The sequence below is a fragment of the Antechinus flavipes genome, chromosome 1, assembly GCF_016432865.1.
Source record: "Antechinus flavipes isolate AdamAnt ecotype Samford, QLD, Australia chromosome 1, AdamAnt_v2, whole genome shotgun sequence".
Lineage (NCBI taxonomy): Eukaryota > Metazoa > Chordata > Mammalia > Dasyuromorphia > Dasyuridae > Antechinus > Antechinus flavipes.
This window is the reverse complement of record NC_067398.1, coordinates 327,355,372-327,371,841: the sequence shown is the minus strand read 5'-3', so window position 1 is coordinate 327,371,841 and position 16,470 is coordinate 327,355,372. Positions and strand designations below refer to the sequence as shown.

The 16,470-nt window shown below is 37.8% G+C and overlaps 1 protein-coding gene across 2 annotated transcripts in view; it reads left to right on the top strand.

Annotated features, from left to right (window-relative positions):
* Positions 1-3,652: 3,652 nt before the first annotated feature.
* TMEM245 (transmembrane protein 245) overlaps positions 3,653-16,470 on the top strand; it is a 98,340-nt gene continuing 85,522 nt past the window's right edge. For both annotated transcript variants that reach the window (XM_051966974.1, XM_051966966.1), the window contains exons 1-3: positions 3,653-6,215; positions 13,385-13,502; positions 14,469-14,570. In XM_051966974.1, the coding sequence (XP_051822934.1) occupies positions 5,520-6,215; positions 13,385-13,502; positions 14,469-14,570 (916 nt within the window). In that variant the 5' untranslated portion in view covers positions 3,653-5,519. The remainder of the gene's footprint in view (positions 6,216-13,384; positions 13,503-14,468; positions 14,571-16,470) is intronic.

Below are 16,470 nucleotides of genomic sequence, written 5' to 3'. Positions count from 1 at the left end.
CGTTGGGGGCTAGGTTCCCCCAGTGCCCATTCAAAGGCAGAAAGAAATGGTGAGTCTTTATTCAGTGGTACACAAAAGAAAGCATCTTTAAGCTCTAAAATGAAAAATCCTTGTGTGTCCCCTGGGAGCTGAGTCGGGATAGCATAGGGATTAGGCACAATGTGATAAACAGGAATAACTGCCCCATTAATAGCTCTGAGGTCCTGTACACACAGAATTGCCTACTTGGTTCCCCAATGCGGAGGACAGCAATATTACAGGAGACTGTCAAGGAACCAAAAGCTTGTGCTTAAGAAATCTTTCACTCAGGGGTTGCTTCGTTGGTTACTGGCACCTATGAGGAAACGCGCTGGGATCCCAGAGTGGCCCACCCAGGGATTCCTGGGTCCCAGACAGAAAAATCTGCTTCCTCCCAAATTTCAGATGGGATATGCGAGAGTTTTGAGAGAAGCACAAAAAGTGCGCCTGACGGTCCAAGAAGATAAAATTGGGTCCTCGGTTTTACTATCAAATCAGCACCAACAAGGGGGCAGGACAGGAGAAGATAATAAGAAGAGTGTTTGAATAACAGATCACCGAACTGAGAAGGCAGAGTGCAGGTCTCAAAGCAGTTCCTAAGTTTTTCTTTAATTCCCATTTTCCTAGGAGGGAAGGAGATGATGGGGCCAGAGATTCCAGGACAGGGCAGAATACAAGGTCCCTGTATCAAAAAGAAATTCAATGGATTTCCCAGACACATCCAAAGTTACCCTGGGTTCAGCCATAGTGAAGGAGTGAGGGGGAGCCTGGCTAAATCCTGGGCACAGCAGCTCCTGGTCCCAAGGAGGCAGAGAACAGAGCATTGGGAAGAGGCTGCCCTCTGTGGGCAGTTCCCCTTCCAGTGCTCCTCTTCCAGCTTCCAGCTAAAATCTGAGCCAGTCCCTATTAGTAAAAACTCCAAAGGCTGTTTCTAACAGCTGTGTCTGGGAAGTTTGTGGATCCATGGCTAACTTCTGCAGCTTCCTCTCAATGTCTGGGACAGACGGATTAATAAAATATATGCTGAGGACAGTGATCCCTCTGGAAAAGTAGATTTCTTTAGAGCCTGTACAAAGTGCCCCTGAAAAGGGGGGTTTTCCTCAGCTCCTTGGGTAATTTCCTTCAGTTTTTCATGATTAACCCATGTCTTAATTCCCCTCTTCATGCCTTCAAGGCAGATTAGAAAATGATCCCTTCTCCCTATCTCTGTTTCCCTCCTGGTAATCCCACCTAACGTCTGTAATTGGAACAGCAATAACCCCTGGTGGGATATCTTCCAGAAGAGGAAGATTCAGCCATATCATCCCCAAAATTCTGGGCTAAATCCTAGATACTCTTTCTCTTCTCTTTGGTGCAGCAAGAAGGGATTATTATATTAACATTAATCCAGGTAAAATCAAATTGGAGGGAGATAGCTTTGAAGCTTTCAATATATATAGTAGGGTCTTCAAAGAAATGGCCAAGTTTTTCCTTAATCTGGGAAAAGTCTGACACTGAAAAATGCATATGCACCATGAGTGTTCTACTCTGAGAGTCTGCTACTTCTCTCAATGGGCAAAGTTTATAGAGGGGGTGCTGACTCAGGATCCTGAGGGAGAGAAAAAGGGGTCCTGCTTCTTGTATGGGAGGGACTGAGGAGCAGGACCATGAGAAGGGGACTGAGTTGAAGAAACATTGCAGACATAAAGTCCAGATCTTGATAAAGAGATAGTCCCAGAAGGGATTCTCAGGGCTTCTGATAAGGACTGCATGAGGAAACAGATGGGGAACACTGTATCCCTGGAGGAGGGGGGAAAGGGGATTATCTAGGAGGTCACTGTCTACTTTCAATTCCCCTCTCATAAATTTTACTAGTAGCATCCTGCAGTGTTGTCTTAATTTAGGATCTTGGGACAAGGCCATAAAGGCTTGGACATATTCAGTCCATTTGCCTTGTCTGCGGCAAAACAAATCAATTGCAGGATAGCGTTATAGTTAATAGACCCATTAATGGACCATTTTCCTTGGTTCTCTAAGATACATTGAGGTCAGGCAGTATTGCAAATGAAAATAAGTTTCTTAACTTTAAGATCTTTTAAGCCAAATTTGTCTCTATTTTTTAAGAGGCAGCCTAAGGGAGAATCCTTAAGGATAGAGGTGCATTGTCCCATCTTTGCCAAGGCTTAGCACCTCACCTCCTCCAGTTTGTCCCAGGGAGAGTAAAAAGGTGGCAGATGATCCCTACTCAGGAAGGAACTATGCCAAGAATTGCAAGAATTTCCAAGTCCAGGCATCCCCAATCAAGAAAAGTTTGCTGAGCAAGCAGCTCCTGACGACCAAACAAGCTTTCCCCAGTGCTTGGGGTATCCTAGCTGTAGGATAGGAAAGGAAAGGGGCTTACCTCACCAAGGAGGATGTTAAATTTGGGGCTCCCTCTATAGGCTACCAAATGTTGAGGCCTAAGATACCCCAACAATATTGGAGCCCCTAGTGGCAGGTATGGTGAAAGAATTTACAAACTCAGTTTGTAAATGTAATTTGGTAATTGTGTATGTCCTGATTGACTCAGATTAAGTATAAATAGCAATCATTTCTGTTCTGTCTCAAAATATCTGGGCTACATCATTTAAAAATTTCAGAGTCAGTCCAAGGCCAGAACTTCCCTCACTACACCAAATTGCCTTTACTTTGCTTTTCTCCCCAAAAAATTTCCTAGTAGTTTAAAATTGAAAAAGAACAAAAATAAAATTATCCTAATTTTCAATAACAATTTTACTTAGGAAGACCTGAATTCAAATCCCAACTCAAGATACTTATTAGCTGTGTGATCCTGAACAGGCCACTTAACATTCTCTCAACCTCAGTTTTTTCTTCTGTGAAACAGGAATTAATAGGTGCACCTATTCACAGAGTGGTTGTGAGGATCAAATGAGGTTGCCTACATACCGAGCTTTGAAAACTTTAAAGTGCTATGTAAATGTTATCATTTGTTAAATATCTAGTATGTGCAAGTTACAATGATGCTGTTGGGTTTTAGAAGTTGAACTCCAAAACATTTTGGGGGCTCAGGCCAGTGTCATGAAGTGTCTCAAAAGAATTTGTAGGCTTAGACCATTTCCAAATCAAAAGGCAAAAATCTTATTATGCCATTGACTGACATGCTAAATTCCAAGAGAAATTAGCAGAAAAGTTAGGAAAAAATCGTGCCTTTATAGAGCACTGATCTTACAAGTAAACTACTGATATGTTAATAGCTCAGTTCCTGGATGCCTACCAATATATATACTCATTTTATGGCTTAAAGGTTAGTTGAGGAGTTAGGCAGAGCCAGCATCCCAGCCATAAAATAAGTTAATAAAACCAGCATTCTTTTGTAGTCAGTATGATTATAAATTAAAATTGTCTAAAGGTAAAATACAGTATTCCTAATTTTGATTTTGATGATGCTTACTACAATAAAGAGACCAAAAATAAATACCTGGGAGGGCAGCTAACTGCCTCGTGCCTGGTCCTGCCTGTTCTTGCACATTCCAATTGATTCAGCCCAACTTGGAGTCAAAAATGAAAGTGGATGAAAGTGAACGAGACAACTTGGAGCCACAGTATTCCTGAGATTACTACAGTCACATTAATACAAGACAAAAACAAAGCAGTTCCAGCCCTCAAAGAGCTTACATTTTATTGGGAGTAAAAATGGCATGTGAATTAGTCAACATGTACTGTGCTAAATCTAGGTACACAGAGAGGTCTGTATAAAATATATACAAATAAGTGCAAAGTAGTTTTGGGAAGATAGGGGGAGTCCTAACTAATAAGATGCAGCTTCTAGGAGAGATGTAGCAATAACTCTAAAGTCCATTGGCATTGAGAGTGCTGTAGTTCCACAAACATTGCTGATTGTCAGATTATGGTTGGTCAGTAAGTAAGTTTCTGAGACAATAATGAGGTACAAAGCAGACCACTCCTCAAATCCACCTGTAAGTCATAAAATTAGCATATCAGTGACATGAAGCACCTGGTCTCTAACTTTTTCCTATAAATTTCTCTTCTTGCTCCTGGCTCTTTGCTAAATTCTTTTGGAACTTAGCCTACTCTAATTGGCATTACAACTATAATAAACTTTGCCCCTTGACTTGGAGATGGGTCCAAGCCTGCAAATTCTTTTGAGATATTTTGCAACATAGGTCTTGCACACCAACATTTTGGGGGTACCCTTTGAACCCCAACACTAAATTGGGGAAAATGGTATTTGAATTGAGCCCTGAATTCAGAAAGTTTTTCTGATATACTTGGAGCTTTCCAAGGATCTACTTAGAGAATAGCTTCCTCTCAATTAACTACATGGACGTCTATCTCCTTCACTGCCCCCCACTCCTCCCCAAGAAGGATTTGTGTGCTTGCTTCTTTCTGCTTTAGGAATAATTAGTGGGACAAACAGTCCTAGATTTGAGAGGTCCTCAACAATCCTGTCATTCTTATATACAAAATAGATGCAAAGACATTGCGTTTCTTTTCTGGATTCCCATGCCCATACAAAGGCTGCTTGAATAACATATATTTATGAAAAGAAAAAGAAAAGAAAGCAATTGCCAGGGCAGTCTACTGTTGCTTTGAGTAAAATTTCACTCTTTGGTCTCTACTGTTGGAATGTGCAAAAACAAGCAGGACCAGGCTTGAGGCAGTTATTTACTGGTATTATTTACTTTGGGCCTCTTCATAGGAGTAAGTACTATCAGAGTAAACCTTTAAGTGAAAGAAATGGGGTTTAGTCTAAGACCTGCTATTTTCTACCCAAACAATCTCAGTCAGGATATCGGCGTTCAGGATCAGTAGTTTTGCTGCTATTGTTTAAAATCAAAAGCTCGCAGGCTTTAAAGCTGTAAATTTATGTAATTTTTTCCAATCCCCTTCTTTCCTAAATGAGAACACTGAAGTCCACAAGTTGAGCCAACTCCTTCAAGGTCATAAAAGTTAGAACCTTAAATTTCTGACTCCCAAACTAATGCTTTCAGAAGCCTTTGCTTAGCGACCCACATTTTAATTTTTTTCTTTGTTTAGGGACCCACAATTTAATTTTTTGCCTTTGCTTAGGGAACAATTTTAATTATTGTTTTTGTGTAAAGATCCTATATTTAAATGTTAGTTACTCTTTAATTGTTGCCTAATTAATCATTTCGGATCAATTCATTTTAGAAAATAGGTGAAAGGTCATTTATTCTGGATTAGCCCCAGGACTGGAGTTCTACCTCCCTCTTCTCGACCCCACCGTAGACCCTAATATAAAATCTTCCAGAATTTTTTCATTGGCCCTAGGGAATTAATTGACAGCAGACAGGACGGGACAAGAGATACAAGGTTATGCGTGCTTCTAGGAAGGGGCAGTTTCGCTCCCAGCCATTCAGGAATTCGAGCAGGCCGAGAACTACAAGTCCCAAGAAGCCTCGCGCCTGCCGTGGTCGGCCCAAAACCGTTTCCTGCACCCTCTCCAGAGCACCCCCGCCAGCCAGCGAGGCGGCGCCACCATGGCTGACAGCCGAGGCTCTGCAGGCAAGGAGACCTTGGGTTCTTCCAGTCCTCTAGTGCCTCTGCCAGAGGGAGAGAGTCCCGTGGCTGGGGTGGCCGTAGCTCCGGCTCCGGGTGGCGTGAGCGGAGGGGCAGTGGCCCGAGATCCGCCACCACTACCGCTGCCGCTGCGGGAAGGTCCGAGGAGGGGCCCCGCTCCCGCGCCTGGTGAGGCGGGGGGCGGGGTCCCTCCTGGCGGGCTGGCGCTGCGCTTCGACAAGCCCATCAAGCAGGCCTTCTATAACACGGGCGCGGTGCTGTTCGTGTGCTTGTGCTGCGGCGCCGCCGTGCTCGTGTACTTCATCCTCGAGGCCTTCCTCCGGCCGCTACTGTGGGCAGTGCTGTGCGGCACCTTCCTGCATCCCTTCAAGAGCTCCCTCACGCGCCTGGGCCGCCGCTGGTTGCATCGCCTGCACCGCGCGCACACGCCCATCGTGCTGGCCGCGCTGCTGCTGCCGCTCTGCTTTGCCAACTACGGAGTGGAGGCCCTGGGCGAGCAGGTGCTGCGGCGCCGCCGCCTGCTGCTGCTGCTGGGCGCGGGCGCGCCTCTGGTCTACGCCCTCTATCATCTGGGCAGCTACCTGGGCGTGCAGGTGCTGTTGGCCTACGCCTGCTCCCTCATCTGCCAAGGGCTGGAGTACTTCAACACCCTGTGGGTGAGTGAGCCGGAGGCCCCCCGAGGCATGCCCCCGTCCCCTCCCCTTCCTCTCTGCACTTCTTCCCAGGGACCCTTGGCCCAAGGACGGCCTGGTAGATGCACCTTTTGCGTTTGATTTTGCAATCCTTTCCCCCAAAGTATTGTGATTATCATTTTTATCTGTAAAAGTTGGCATTTCATTGGGAGAGATCTCCAGGTTCTTAAACCTTTTGGTCCTTTGAGCTACTCACAAAATGCTTTAGATTCCAAAGGAACACCAATTTATATCTAAGGTTTGCACAGCACTGTTACCTGGGTGAGCTCCTTTGATCATCCCAACAACCCCGGAAGGTTATTGTCCTTTATTATCCTATTATCCCTATTTTACAGATGAGGAAACTGAAGCAGACAACGTCTGTTTTACTACTGTCTGATGTTGGATTCAAACTCATTTTTAGATTGCCTTTTGTGACAGCCCGTCCCACTTTTGGACAATTAGGAAAGTTGTTCTTTTTTCCTCTTCCCGGAGTTTGAGCCTAAATTTGCCTGTTGCTCATTGCTCCCAGATCTGATACTCTGGGTCAAAAAGAACCTGCATCCCTCCACCTCGTGACAGATCTTCACATATTTAAAGACTGCTATCAGAACAATTGCTGTCAAACTTCTTGGTCTCATATTTATGGTGGTGGGGTTTTTTTTTGTTTGTTTGTTTGTTTTGCGGGGGGGTGGTGGTGTCTTGGTTCTTTTGGTACACAAGTGCAAGAATTTAAATTAATCCCTATTGAACTTTATCTAATGTTAGGTTCGACCCAATGTTCTAACCTGTAATATTCCTTTTGTATTCTGTCAGCCATTGGATTTTCTATTCTTCCCAGCTTTTAGTATGGATAGATTTGTTGAGCATAACATAAAAATGTTAAATAATAACAGTTAAAACATCTATGCAACTTGCATAGGCTCCTTAACCTCCTTGGCTCTCAGTTTTCTCACTGTAAAATAAAGGGATTGGAATTTATGACTTCTGAGAGCCTTTCCGGCCTTGGAGATATGATGATCTCAGATCTTCACATATGAGTGTGGAAATAAGGGCTGAATCTAGTGATTTTGCTCCAAGTTTTCCTCCTCACTATGTATTGATGTTTATCATTTTACTTATTTTTCTGCTCCCTAATTACAGAATTTCATTGAGTAGTGTTCTTGGTATTGAGGAGATACAAAGACAAAACTTAGCAGCTTCTTTTTGTAAGGAGTTTCCATTCTATTGGGGAGGAAGGCTTGGGTAGGCTGGGCAGAGAGAGAGAGAGAGAACATAAAAGTATATAGGAAGTATATGCAGGGTACTTTAATTTCCTGTGGGTATTTTGGAAAGTCCTAGTGGTATCTTAGCTATGCATTTGAGGTAAGCCAGGAATTCCAAGAGGTGGAGGTGAGGAAGAAGTTGGGAGAGGGACTTAAGCATTAATATTCTTTAAAAATAACTGTTGAATTATTGCTGATTGTATGATATAGGAAGATTTCAACATACCTATCTGACAAAATTCTGAGTACGTTAATCTTGCCTAAATCTCCTCAGAATTTTTTTTAAATCACATTTTTCATAGGTCAGAGTGAAATTTATGAATTGAAAACGTTCATTAAATAAACAAGTATTATTTAAGAATTTGGGCAGCTAGATGATGCAGTAGATAAAGCATAGAGCCTGGAGTCAGGATCTGAATTCAGATTTGGCCTCAGATAAGTGTCTGAGGTCAAATTTGAATTCAGGTTCTCCTGACTTCAAGGCTGGTGCCCTACCTAGCTGCCCCTAGATTTGTGTTTTTGAGGTATTGATGGAGATTTGGAGTTGAGGGGAAGATGTAATAAACTGTTGGATTATAAGGTTCCTTTCTTGCTTCGAAATGACCTGGGACACCACCACATGATACCTAATAAGACTTCTCAGCATTTGGAACTAGGATTCAGAGAAAATGCACAGTAAAAATAGTTTCTGTGGCAAAATGACTGTAGTGTATATATGGAAGATAAATATATACAAATCCTTGAGAAGCCCTTCTTCTGGCCTCCGGATGTGATTATTTAGGGAATGACACCAAACCTAGAAAAACAGAAAAGATAACACAAATGCTTCTATAGCTGTGTGAAAAATCTAACAAATGCGTTAATGTTTAGTGGAAAATGTGGGTCTTCACATGATTAGTTTCAGTCACTTGGTAGAAAAGAATAACTCAAGAACAACTGAAAACAAGCCCTTTCTTCCTTGTAAATGAATTTTTGAATATATTCTTGTTACAAGTAGCTTACCTTTTATGTACCTTTTTGTACCTTAACCTCTTGAAATGAGGTCACTGAGTGGGATTGAGTGGGAAGGAGGTGAACAGATTTCCCAGCTAAACAATCAATGTCAATATCCTGAAGGGAGTTAAGTAGAGACCTGGACAAAGGCATTAGTGAGGTGTTGTGGGAAAAACTAAAAATAAGTCAGTATGCAGATTTCATCAAAGATACTCAAAAGTCTTAAGAGAACCAGGCTTGAAATACTATTTGTAAGGGGGATGACAGGTAGAAACACTAAGAGACCAGGTAAGTCAATTGCTTTGAATGGCTAAGGAAAGCCAAGTAAATGTTGGTGATAGACTGTAGGTAATTACAATAAAACTAAAGCCAAAAACTAGGTAAAGTACTTAATCAGACTTCCAAAATCAAGATTTTTATCTTTTTTTCCCCTTAATCATAGTATTCTTTATCACAGAGTCCTTTTTCATGTAGAGTTTTTATGGTCTACTCTGGAGCTTTTCTATCTGTATACAAATTGACTTTCTGCCCAGAATTTTTTGATCATTTTTAAAAGACCTTTTGTTTCAAAAAATTTATAATGTATTATTTATTTTTAGCATTCTCTTATTTTTAAATTTTGAATTTCAAATTCTCTGCCCCCCACACTCACTGAGAAGACAAAATGTAGCCATATTTCCAAAAAAAAAAAAAAAAAAGCAAAAATAAAAAGTCAGAAAATTATACTTTAGTTTGCACACATAATTCATCAGTTCTCTCTCTCTGGAGTTAGATAGCATTTTTTCATCATTAATCCTTTGAAATTGTCTCTGATCATTCTATTGATCAGAGCAGTCAAGCCTTTCACAGTTACCATTTTACAATATTGCTGTATTACTGGGAATGATGATTTCCCAGTTCTCACTTCACTTTGCATCAATTCATTTTTCTGAAACCCCCTTTCCTTCTCATATCTTATAATGCAGTAGTACTCCATCAGAATCATATGCCACAACTTGTTCAACCCTACTCCATTTGATTTAACACCCCCTTGATTTCCAATTCCTTGCCACCACAAAATATTTTTGTACATATAGATCTTTTTCCTCCTTTGATCTCTTTGGGATACAGACATAATAGTGGTGTTGCTGGATCAGTGTTTTCAGTTAAATAGTACTTTGGGTGTAATAACAAATTGTTTTCCAGAATTAGTTTGACCAGTTCACTACTCACTGAACCAGCAATGCATTAGTGTATCTATTTTTCCCTCATCCACTCTAGCATTTGTTATTTCTCATAGGTGATACATTCCTTTAGAGATGTTTTAATTTGCCTTTCTCTAATGAGTAATGATTTAAAGCATTCTTTCATATGACATTAGAGATCTTTTGATTTCTGAAAACTTCCATTGAACCGTTTATCAATTGAGGAGTGGCTCTTATTTTTATAAATTTGACTCAGTTTCCTTTCTATTTGAAAAATGAGGTATTTATCAGAGAAATTTGCTGTGAAAAAGTTTTATGTTGTTTCATTGTTTATGACATCTTTTAGCATCATGTAGTTTCTCTGATTATCTTTTTAAATTAGGTCTATTTTTTATTTTTCTTTGAGATCATAATTGCTACCCCTTGCCATTTTTACTTCAGCTGAAACATATTACATTTTGTTCCAGCTCTTTATTTTAACTCTGTGTGTGTCTATCTGCTTGAATTGTCTCTTAGAAACAACATATTGTTGGATTCTGGTTTCTAATCCATTCTGCTATCTCATCATGAACTCATCCCATTTTCACAATTATGATTATGAACATTATATTTCCCTCTATCCTGTTACTTTTTGTCTTTCTCTTTGTCTCTGTCTTTCTCTGTTTTGCTTCTAACCATTCCTCCCTTAATTCACCCTTTCTTTTATTGCCCTTTCCCTCTTATTGCCCTGTTGGATAAATTACATTTCTGTAGACAATTGAGTATGCAAATTCATTTGATCTTTGCAACAATCCAGGGAATTAGATGCTATTATTATCTGCATTTTACCATTGAGGAAACTGAGGCAAACAAGATCTTGCCCAAGGTCACATGGCATGCAGTTCTTCCTAACTCTAAGCTCTGTGCTCTTTCCACTGTCACCTCCCTGCCTTAGGACAGCTTCTAAATAAATAATAGAGACACACCAAGAATCTTCTCTTACTGCATATCAACCAAGGAAGGCCCTAAAACACAAATTATGTAAGAATTGTCATAGTGCTTATAAAATCACAATTAGAGACTTGTGCTTTTTTTATACCCTTTATAGAATGCTATACAATTTCAGCCAGGTTTCCAGGTCCATAGAAACCGTCATCTTTGACAACTAAGCTCCAAGCCTGTTGGACTTAATCCAGATTTTTGAAAGGATAGATTGTTTGTAACAAAAGTTCGAACTTACCTTTATGTGATTTTAATGGAATTAAGTTAATTCAGTTTAATAAATCTTAAGGATTTATGATCAAACTTTGCCAAGAATTGGAACTTTTTTGACCTTGGTGAGGAGGGGACAGGCTTTAATCAAGCTAAAAGATGAGGCTGCTAGTTTTCTTCATAGGAAGGGAATTGTTAAATAAACCTGGTTTCAACTAGTGGCACATAGTTAAAGGAAAAACATGTCCCAGGAAAACAACTCATAGTTTTATAATTGTCCTCTTCCTCTTCAAGCCCCCCATAACACTATTGGGTAAGTAAGCAGTATCTCTATTTTACAGATGAGGAAACTGAGATAAGAGTAGGTGATTTTCTCTATATGATAGGAAACTAGTATCAGAGTGGAAATTCCATTGTGAGTATTCTTATTCTAAATCATTTCTCTATATTTTATTTTACTTTCCACTTTAGTGCATAATATCTGTCTAAAGCAATGGTTCTTAAAGTGTGGCCTGCAAACCCATGGAAGTCCTCAAGACCTCTTTCAACAGGTCTTAGAGGTCAAAACTATTTTCTTAATAAGACTAAAACATCATTTGACTACTTAAAAATATTTCCTTCCTTTTCCAGCTTCTTACTATGAGGCCAGATTTTTTCATATGCTTCAACTAAACCAAGATAATGAACGGATTAAATGTAAAAGCATATACACAAATCCATCTGTTTTCTAATCAGACATTAAAGAAATTTAGAAAATTATGAAAAATAATACTGTTCTCACTAATTTTTTACTGTTGAAAATAATTTTTAAAACATGTATTTATGTTAGCATGTGATGAGTTTATGGTTATTGTAAGGAAATACATAATTTTAAAATTTTACTGGTTTTAATTGCTAATAATGATAAATATTGATAGATATAGCCCACATAAACACAAGAAACACAAGCTTTTTGGGGTTTTCAGTCATTTTTAAGAGTATGGAGAGGAGAGTACCTAGATACAATTGATAAGAGCACTAGCCCTGAAGTCAGGAGGACCTGAGTTCAAATTCAGTTTCAGACACTTAGCACTAAGTATCTGTGTGACCCTGGGCAAGTCACTTAACCTTAATTGCCTCTCAAAAATAAATAATAAATAAGAATGTAGAGAAATCCTGAAACCAAAAGTTTGAGATCTTCTAGGCTAAAGAATGGAGGAGGCCTTTTGTTAATTACACCCATAAAAATAAGTTGAAACTTATAGTAATTTTTGTGCTAATTTAAAACATGATTTTATCACGTGCTATTTTATTATCCATTATTTTCACAGGAGTCATAGTTTTTCTGTTGCAGTTATAATTATTTAACTCAACTAAAATGTAGCTTTTTGTGATTTTTTTTGTTGCATTTTCCTTCTGGAATATCAATCCATAGCCCCCAACCATAGTGAACCAGGCTGACACTCTATCAGTATCTCTGCAGGTAACCTTCGTGCCATTTTCATCCATTTTCCTTTTTTTTTTTTTTTGTCTGGCAAATTACTTCCTACAAAAATCCTCCACCCCCCCTTTCTGTAGTCTTTGATTTCTTCCTACCTATTGATTCATTCCCTGCTATCAACAAATAAGCCCAGTCTCCCCCATTCTGGAAAGAGAGTTTTACTTAATTACTATTCCTGTGAGTTATTTTTCATAATCAGATTTGTAGAAGAAACAGTGTACACTCATTACATGCACTTCTTTTACTTTCACTGTTATCATTGTTTTGCGAAGTGGTTTCTGATCTCAGGTCACTCAAGTGAAACTCTGTCTTCCAGAATTACCAGTGATCAGAAATCAAGATTAATTGTGAAAATTCAGTGGTCTGTCATCAGTCATCATCCTTTTTGACTTCTCTACAACATTAGACATTGCTGACCACCCTCTCCTTTCCCAGTCATTGTGAGACAACTCTCTCTGTTTTACTATTCCTCAGTCACCTTTGTTTTGGGTGTACACCAAGATTCTGATATTTGTCTTCTTCACTTTTTGTGAATATTTTTTTTGCAGTAATATTTTATAGTGCTTTCAAGTTTACACTGTATTATATATACATATTCCCATTTTACATTTTAATGAGATCTAGATTTCATGAGCACTGTTTTGCAGCGTAGAAATTTTTTTGACCAATCTGCAGCGAAACCTTGGAATCCCATATTAGACTTCTTATGTAGAACATGTCTTGTTAAATATAGTGTTTTTAATAATACCTAGTTAGAACTTGGTATTCCTACTCACGAATTATCTTCTATTGTTAACAGATTTTAAGTTAAAACTACTGTTAAAAAAAAAATCTGAGAATTTTACACCGAAAAATTTACATTTTTAAACATCTGACAGTTAAAAGAATGATTAACAATTTAATGTGTATAGTAGAGAACTACCACCATAACAATTTAAAAATACAAATACTTGAAAGTTTTACATAATAAAGGTATGTTTATGTTTATTTACATATCTATGTTTTTTCAACCTTATATTTTCTGTTCATTTATTCCTAAAGATCTGGACGTTGGTAGTTGGCTATGTGTTGGCTGTTTTATTCAAGTGGAATGCGAGTACTGAACGCTACTTGAGAGCAGTTTCAATTCCTGTCTGGATTATATTACTTTTCCATTTAGGTGGGTCACTTGTTTTTGATACCAAGAGGTGTGCCATGTAAATTAAAGCAAATATTTCTAGATTTATTAAAAATTCTTAGATTTTTAGAAACCTTAACTTCTAAGTGCTACATTTTCAGTTTTTCATCTTTTTATTTTGTTAAATGCACGTTTTTAGAATTTTGTTTTTTTACAATTAAAAACAGTCATATAGCCTAAAACAGCACAACATTTAAAATGCTTTTTAGAAAAATATATTGCTTTACCATTTCATTTTTCCATATTTTTTTTGTAAGACATCTTTGGTCAATGGTTTTTTAATAAAGTTCAAGTTTATATGTAAGAGCCTCTTATGATCCTTAAAATATGACTTCCATGTTCTTGTTTATTTCTTGGAGATTTATTTTAATTTGACTACATTAAATTTGGGAGATTGAGGAGAACAAACAGATTTGTATCCTGGCAACCCCTTAGTATCTAAACCTCATCCATTAAAGAGAGGAATGTTGTAGTTTATTATCTGTACCTACCCTCACCCTCTTCTGGGAATTCAGAACAGAGTGAGCTCATGAAGCTCCAGGAAATCCTACCAAGTCCCCCATATTTGAAGAGACAAATAGAAGCTTTGACTTAGATGATTAGCTTTTTGGTCCTGCTATGGAATGACTTTTTTTTTTTTTTTTTTTTTTATTATCACTGAGGAATTAATTAGAATCCTTTAAAAGGTTCTGGGGTATAACTTCTGGGTTTGCTCAGTATGAATCTCCTAAAGTTAGAATTAGTTTCTTGGGAAAGCTCTGGATTGGGATCTGCATTCCTAGAGCTGAGTCAGAGTATTTCACTTTCCATACTCCTCCTCCCCCCAAACCTAGTCTACAGTGTAGATTGATTAAATACACACAGCACACGTACATGTAGTAACTGTCCATTCAGATCCATTACATTGATTGTTTTAGAGGGCTTAGACTTGTTTACTTTTATTTTCAGCATCTCTGGCTGGCTCCTGGAGGATTCCAGTATTCCTGGTCATAGTTTTTCTGATGTCTGTAGGCACTCTTTATGAAAAGCAGAATGAAAAAATCTCCTCTGGTAAGAACTTTACTAATTGTATTCCATGAAGTATTTTGGAGATTAAATGCCAAACAAATTATAGTAAAACAAAAAACTTGCTGTATTTTCTGTTCAAAATATTATTTTTAAAAGTTTTATGTTGGTAATGATGCAAACTCTTTGAGAAAGTCAATTTAAAGAATTATCTTTCTAAAGCATTCTCTCTGTATTTATAGAAATTCAGAAAAGTTGTGCTTGCTAGGGAGAGTACCATTTGTGAGAGGTCAGAAATATTCTTACTTTGGAACTTAGACTTATGGTAAACAACCATTTATGCAACTAATTGATCTTTGAAACACAGTTTAATTTAATTTTTAAAATTTATTATCATCTTTGATATTTACATTACTATCACCTGGGAGTGTGTCCCTCCCTACCAAGGACAACCATCCTACACAACAAATGATAAAAGGAGGAAAAGCCGTTCATCAAAACCAGCCCACTGATCCAACTAAGTCTGCCAGCATTCATGCCATGTTCATTCACCATCTCATAATTAAGCAGAGAAGGGAGGGAGGGATAGAATCATATATCTAGAATGAGAAGATTTCCCAGAAGCCATCATTTTATCATTGTTTCTTTGGGACTTACCTTATAATTACACATTATTAAATTTCAAGGTCATTTTTGGTCTTGTCATTGTGTATGTTGTTTTCTTGGTTCTCATTACTTCATTTTGCATCAAGTAATTTAAATCTTTCTCTGCCTCTCTGTGGTTTTCATATTTATTATTTTTTGTGGAATAGTTATACTCCGTTACACTCATGAACCAAAAATTTGTTTAGCCATTCCCTAATTAACACATACCTATTTGTTTTCCATTCCTTAATTTACAAAAAATGCTACCATAAATATCTTAAAATTTTAACATATATATGGAACTTTTCTTTCTATCTTTGACCAGAAAAAAACTTTTTAATTGCTTATCTAATGAATTATTGTCATAAAATCTATATACTTTATTAAACTCTAAATCATTGAACTAAATAATCACATAGAAAAAATTTATAGAATATAAGATGTAATTCAAAAAAGGCCTAATGTGAGCAAAGGATTGGGCAGGATAATCAATTTGAAGCAGTAGACTTTTTTGGAGGGTAAATTTACTTATTTTAAGCTTAGGTACAAAATGAGAAAAGGGGAAAAAAAAAACATTGCCATGTATACAGAGGAACATGAGAAGATTCCATATAAGACAATAAATTTCCATTTCAAAAAAATCTATGTAATGAATACTACATATTATTTTCAAAGGTGCCCAGATTTTTATTGCCTTCTTGTGAGTTTTATTTTATTCTCTGCTGTACATTTTTTTACTTTTCCCCCACCTCCCACCCTAAAAAAGGCTACAATTAAGTGTGTGTGTATATTTATATACACAGAGATATTTATAAATATGTAAGACTACATTATGCTTATTTCCACTTGTCATTTCTGACGGATAGTATCTTGCTTCACTATAAGTCCGAGGCTTTGCATGTTTTTTCTAAATCATGTAGCTCATTATTTCTTAGACCATAGTAATATTCCAATTCAGTGTCATCTTATCTGAGAAATTGCTTATGAAAAATTTCCCCCAATATTCTACATTCCTTCTATTCTTGCCTACATAGATTTTATTCATACAAGAAAAGTTTAACTTAAAATAATTGAAATTATCCATTTCAATATGCCATGTTCATTCACCATCTCATAATTAAGCAGAGAAGGGAGGGAGGGATAGAATCATATATCTAGAATGAGAAGATTTCCCAGAAGCCATCATTTTATCATTGTTTCTTTGGGACTTACCTTATAATTACACATTATTAAATTTCAAAGTCATTTTTGGTCTTGTCATTGTGTATGTTGTTTTCTTGGTTCTCATTACTTCATTTTG